This window comes from Haliaeetus leucocephalus, unplaced genomic scaffold (assembly GCF_000737465.1).
Source record: "Haliaeetus leucocephalus isolate CR32 unplaced genomic scaffold, Haliaeetus_leucocephalus-4.0 Scaffold636, whole genome shotgun sequence".
NCBI lineage: Eukaryota > Metazoa > Chordata > Aves > Accipitriformes > Accipitridae > Haliaeetus > Haliaeetus leucocephalus.
The window spans coordinates 5,080,169-5,086,168 of NW_010973072.1; the positions used below are offsets into that span (position 1 = coordinate 5,080,169).

At 40.7% G+C, this 6,000-nt stretch overlaps 1 protein-coding gene across 3 annotated transcripts in view; it reads right to left on the reverse strand.

The window, feature by feature from the left end:
- Window positions 1–6,000, reverse strand: part of TXNDC11 (thioredoxin domain containing 11) — a 38,633-nt gene that overhangs the window by 32,212 nt on the left and 421 nt on the right. For 2 of the 3 annotated variants that reach the window (XM_010578457.1, XM_010578456.1), the window contains exons 2-3: window positions 1,587–1,803; window positions 772–869 (exon numbers count right to left, since the gene is read on the reverse strand). In XM_010578457.1, the coding sequence (XP_010576759.1) occupies window positions 772–869; window positions 1,587–1,803 (315 nt within the window). Of the gene's footprint in view, window positions 1–771; window positions 870–1,586; window positions 1,804–6,000 lie in introns of those variants that run through there. The other variant, XM_010578458.1, reaches the window with a different exon arrangement.

Consider the following 6,000-nt stretch of genomic DNA (forward strand, 5'->3'; position numbering starts at 1 on the left):
TTCCAAGTTCAGCTGACAAAGATCAGGATTGTTCCTCCTCAATACATAAATCCCCTCCCCAAAACCAAAATCAGCCTCTGTAGTGGAAGAGAGCTGCAGTTCAAGACTACAGTACCTAAGTAAAATGCAAGTGATAAACTACACAGCATCCAGCTCTATTGTACCTTGCATTAGAAAGCATGTTTCCTTACCTTCTGCTCCACATGAGAAAAAAAAAAAAAGGATAATACATACAAATACTAAAAAATAAAAGTGAAATTATATAAAATTTTATACAATGACATCTCAACATTTGGAGCATAAAACAGCGAGTGTAAAGTTCAAATTTAGAAGAAAGTCTCCGGAACACAGTGCCATTTAAATATGCACTTAAATACCACCAACTTCAATAGCGCTTAAGTACATACTTTATTGCTGTCACAAATTGGGACCAGTTGATTTAATCCATCTACAGAGCAAGCAGACAACTGAAATTAATATATAAATCTGAATTCTTTACTTTTCATTGGAGGCAGAACTTCCAGGAGATGCACAGGCAAAAGAAAATTTCCTTAAGGATTAAGAATTGCACAGCATGTCATTTAACTGACATTTACAGCCCTTCTTGACACCTAAGTAGCATACAGCGACGAGCTTCACCCAGAATCTCCTCCTCTACAACTATTAACTATAGCCATAAATAGAAAAATTTTCAAAATGCAACATTTTATACAATATCTCTGTTTCCCAAAACAACAATAAAAATCCCACACTGTACGTATGAAATCTTACCTCCGATGGTATAAGTGTATCACAGGAAAATAAAAGAAATGCTTCTGCTTCCTGCATTTCCCTTGGTTCCACCAGCAATTTACAGCCACAAACAGCACCTGCAAAGCAGGTAAAAATTCACAGCTAAAGTACATTACTGTGACCTTCTTTAACGTGTATTTTTTCCAATCCATTCTATCTGCTATTTTCAGTCTTTTCAAGTCAGTATTCCATATCTGCTCCTCTTAATTCTACCACAGAAGACTTTTTTTGGGGGGGTGTCATTTTGCAACAGCAATCTTTTGGTCACTTTTCTTTCTAATTTTTAAGCTTCTTAATCTAAATTCTTCAAATTTACTAACTTAGTCATAGTCCATATTAATTACTTTTTCTGCAGAGTGGAGCTCAATGAGCGGAGATTTACAACAGCTGTAGCTGTGAAGCGTTTACAGGTAACCAACTGCTAGAAAGCAATGCTATGGCTGCAATCTTATAAGACTACCAGTGTCTCCAAGCATCCTGGAACTGCAAGCAAACTCCCTGTAATTTCTGTCTGAAGGCAGGTGAATAAATCTGAGAACACTTTACAAAAAGAAACTTGTAGACTTCCCCATTCAGCAGCAGAAATAACAGACAACTGAGCAGGAATCACAGGTTTTCCACATTTATTCTAACACTCCATATGTTAAATTAAAATTAAGATGACTGGCTGAGTTACCCTAAAATATGACCACTCAAGTCCTGCTGGTTCCCATGGGATGACAGAAATTAGCATCAGCTTGGAGATTAAAAAGCTATAAGGTCGTGTTTAAGATTCATATCTTCTCTGGAGTTACCTGGTCTGACAATCTGCTGGCCACATGTTCTATTTCTTCTCTTGCTGCAATGGACTGGCCACACCATGGCGCATAGAAGAAATACAGCACAATTTCTGAATCCTGACGAAGGTGATCTGCATAATCTAATTGTCCCCGAAAAAGATCAATGACTGGAGATCTTGTGGAGAAAAAATTCACTGGAAGCTTCGCTGGCATTGTTACATCTTTTGCTCGGCTGCAGGAAGAAAATTAAGAGTGGTTATTGAAAGTGTACAGCAGTAGTTAGAGAAGTGTGACCAAAACCCTAATTTTTAATCTTAGCAAAGGTCATGCAATGACAAAACTTTAGAAATTGATGCAAATGACTACAACTTACATTATCCAAGTTAGTTTCATGAAATACCATAAAAATCTAAAGATCACCCTTAACAAGCTTTAGAAAGTCACACTGTGATACCATGCACTATGTTTATGGGTATGTTAGCTTACACTCTTATTGCTGGTTGCTATAGAGCATAAAATTACCAGGAAGAGTGATTTCTTTGGATTTCTTCCCTGGCCTCATCCTCTTTTAACACTTGTACTTTAGGTAACAGCACCCTGATAAGAGAAGAGACACTGGTCATAAAGTTTTGTGATGTGATGTTTATATAAACAGAGACTATTACCATGCCTTACACTTTGCTTTAAAGTATTCTACACTTCTATTCTTTTATATTGTATTAGCAAAAAATATGTAAATGTGTGTTAGTTTATTTTACTGATTAGAGCAGGGACTGCAAACTGTTCAGGGCACATTTCCTCTTCAATGTAAGGACAATATCAATAAATAGTCTCGATTTAAACAAATTATAACACATTAAGTTTCTTAAGAGAAATTAGTTTGACCAGTAATACTAAGAATGTAAACTAAATACCGAGGAAACCATTTTCTGTCAAATTAGCAATCAAACAATCCAGAACTTGGCATTTCCAAGGTGTTCAAAAGTTGTTATGGTATAAACTGCCTTAAATGCAAATGTATGATCATATTCTCTTTTTTATATTCTCTTAATTCCAAAATTTTCCACTAGCTGTATTTACACTAAAGCAAGTCAGATTAAAAACTGAACCACACCACTATAATGCTCAATTTTGCCACGGTTCCTTATGTGACCAGAAGTTTTAGGAAAGACTGTGCATCCCTTTACCTTGTAACACAATAAAGAGCTAATACAAAATTCTTTTTACCCAATATTTGTTCCTTCTCAGGTTACAATTTTAGTAATTGCGATAAAAATATTGAGCCCCTAACGCTGTCAAACTCATATGTTAAGCAACCTCCTAAAACAACGCTGCCACATTTTCAAACTTTACAATCGTTCTGGTTTGTAAGAAGTACCTTTGTTTTTACAATACAGAGCCACAAAAGCCACAGCTCTTCTCTCATTTCCAGGTTAGTAAGCATAAAGCTCGACATTTAAGAATCACTCCCAGTATATTTTCTAAAAGTTATGGAAATTCTCAAATCGTACGTAAGAGACAATATTTGCTTCAAAATCCAGAATTTTGAAAATATTAACTGGTTCCTCATGTTTATAATTCATTAATTCCACTACTCACAAAATTCTGTTTTCACACAGATGGCCCAAAATCTGGTTTCTTCTACAGACTTCTACCTTTGTACCTTGCCTTTTCCCCCCTATCAGTAACCCAGCACCTCCTTCCCCAACCCTTAGGTTCTTATGTCACCGCACAATCAACACCTCTGGTTCCCTCCCATGCCTGCACCCTGTGCTTGTCCAAATTGCTAGCTTCTTCCTATGATTTCTCACTGCCAGCTGGACCAGCCACAACACTGATGTGCAAGGGCTCTAACTCACAGGTCAGCACACACACGCTGATCAGCTGCTGAAAGCAAAACATGGCAGCTAAGTGTTGATCTCGCACTAACACATACTTCTTCAGAGACATTAACTAGAATTTCTCCTCTTTAACCAGTTTAATGAAAATGGACAACCTAAATATGTTTAAAACCTCTGCTTCCTCTACTGAACTAAACAGAGCATGGACAACTAGTTCAAGAGCTAGAGCGTAAGCCTTAAAAATGTGGTATGAAATTGGCTTCAAATTGCAAGAAAGTATAAAACAGATCAACTGAAGTCCCATGACATGAATGAGTCAGGAACTACATGGCTACCTCCAAATATGAAAAAACCTCCAGTAATTATTAAAAACCAAAACACAATAAATCAATAGCTACCAGCTTCTTAAGCTGATTTGCTCAGTAGCATCTCCCTCTACAATATCAAAGGTGTAACATAGTACTTTTACATAATTTCCAGGTTTACAAAGAGAATAGTGCTCTGAACCCCTAAAAATTATACAAGTATAAACTGAGGATTACATAATAAGAAATTACACAAACATAATAATCACATACTGTTTATTAAAACACTGTACCTGCTACACAGAGCCTATAAAAACTTAAACTCATTTCAACAGAACAACCTGGTAATAAAGGAAAGCACAAGCAAGTGCCTGTAGGATCAGCCCCTTTGACTGGAAGGTCCTTAAGAGTGGGGTTGTCTCGAAAGACATTTGCACAGTGACCGAAATAACTCGGGTTCTAAACCACAGGACTTCCATAATAACACGTTAGTTCAGGCTTCGTTTGGCTATTCCTTGAGCCACTATAAACCTGCAATAGCTCAAACCCCACTAACAGATTGCCTTGTAGTAAAGGAATTTTCCCTTTCCATGCTTTTTATCCATTGGTCTCAAAAGTTACGTATTGTAAGTGTAGTGGTAGTAACTGTACTCTGGTGCCAAGACTTGCTTGCAAACCGTACTGATGTGTGGTGAGAAACTAAGTACTGTAGTCATAGTTAACATGCAATTAACCATCCTCCAAACTGCACGTGGATTTTCTGTTTCTGACAGCAACACAACAGGGAATGCTCTTCTGATATTAGTCTATTTAACTATAATGTGAAAAGCCAAACCCCTTTAATCAAACCTCCTGTACAGAGTACAAGGTGGTGAGAAGCACATTCCAAGCACATTCCATTTGTGAGCTTTCAAACACAGCTAGCAGTAAAATGAAAGGATCATGCAAGTTTTATGTAAAGGAGAGCAGGAAGAAAACAGAGGCATCATTGTAAGTGTAAAAAAAAAAAAAAGAATTTTTTTAGTAATGGACAGTAAAACAGGGAGGTGATTAAGTCTAGAAATCCTTCACCATACATTGGGTAATATAGCAAGAGCTTTAGACTTTCATCTAAACTATCTGGTTGCTATGAGATACAGGCTACTGGAACAGAAGCACTGCTGCTCACAGAGCAACTCATTCATAGACTTAAAATTCACTTTGATTCAAATAACACATCCTCCGTGGACAGGAGAGAAAAGAAGGCCTTAGTATTTTTCAGAGGCATTACCTGTGAATCAAGTGTTTACTGGAATAAAATTTGTGAGGTTCTGCAGAATAGGGAAGGAATCAGATCCTTGTAGCCTTCTCCCACTCCCAAAGTTAAACCCCAAACGCAGCAGATGTTCTTAAATTAATACAGTATGACTTGAAGCACGTAACAGTCACCTTGACCTAAAACCCATCCAGAACATTCAGATGCCAATTTAGGCTCCAGAAACAAGCTGCCTAGCTGCAGCGCATTTACGTGCCTACCGCACATCACCCAACCCTCCCCGCAATTCCAGCTACAGACATCATCTGGTTCCACGTACCCACGCGTACCAGGCTCTCAGCAAACAGGAACCAAAGAGACTTTTGCAATTAAGAGAGTGCCAGCTCCCAAGAGGAGAGCCACCAGATTGGGAGAAAAAACAAACCCACAAACCATCTTTCTGTCTGAAGCAGGTGCAGGTAATGGGGAGGGGGGGGGAAGCGTCAACACTAAGGCATGAGCCAGAAGAGACCCGTTTCCCCCCACTCTGTGCCCCCCCCCGTCCCCGATGCTGCCAGCCGAGCCCGCTGAAGAAAGGGTTTCAGCCCTGCGTCTCCTCAGTCCTTCTGTGGCAACGCGAGGGACGAGTTATTATTCTCTGGAGATGAGGAGAAAGAGCCTTCTCAACAAAGCGCCTGCCCCCAGGTGCGTCTGCACCCCCGTACCTACCGCCACACCCCGACGCCCTCCGGTGAAGGCGCCCGTGTCCCTAAAACACCGTCGCTTCTTCCCCACCCGTGTATTAGGGCGGGCAGAGGGGGCCCCGCGTCCCCCCGCCGCCACACCGCCGAGCTGGCGACGGTGTTCCCCCACGACACGAGAAGGGCCGCCGTCGCCATGGGGATCGCGTGTCGTCGGGCACGGGAGGAAGATGTCTGTCACCACCCCTGCCGCACGCGACCCGGCCCCGCGCGGCGCCTCACGGAGCCCCACCTCAGGGCGCAGGGAGACGCGCGGGCAGAGCGGGCGCAAGGGGTCGCGCCCCGGGA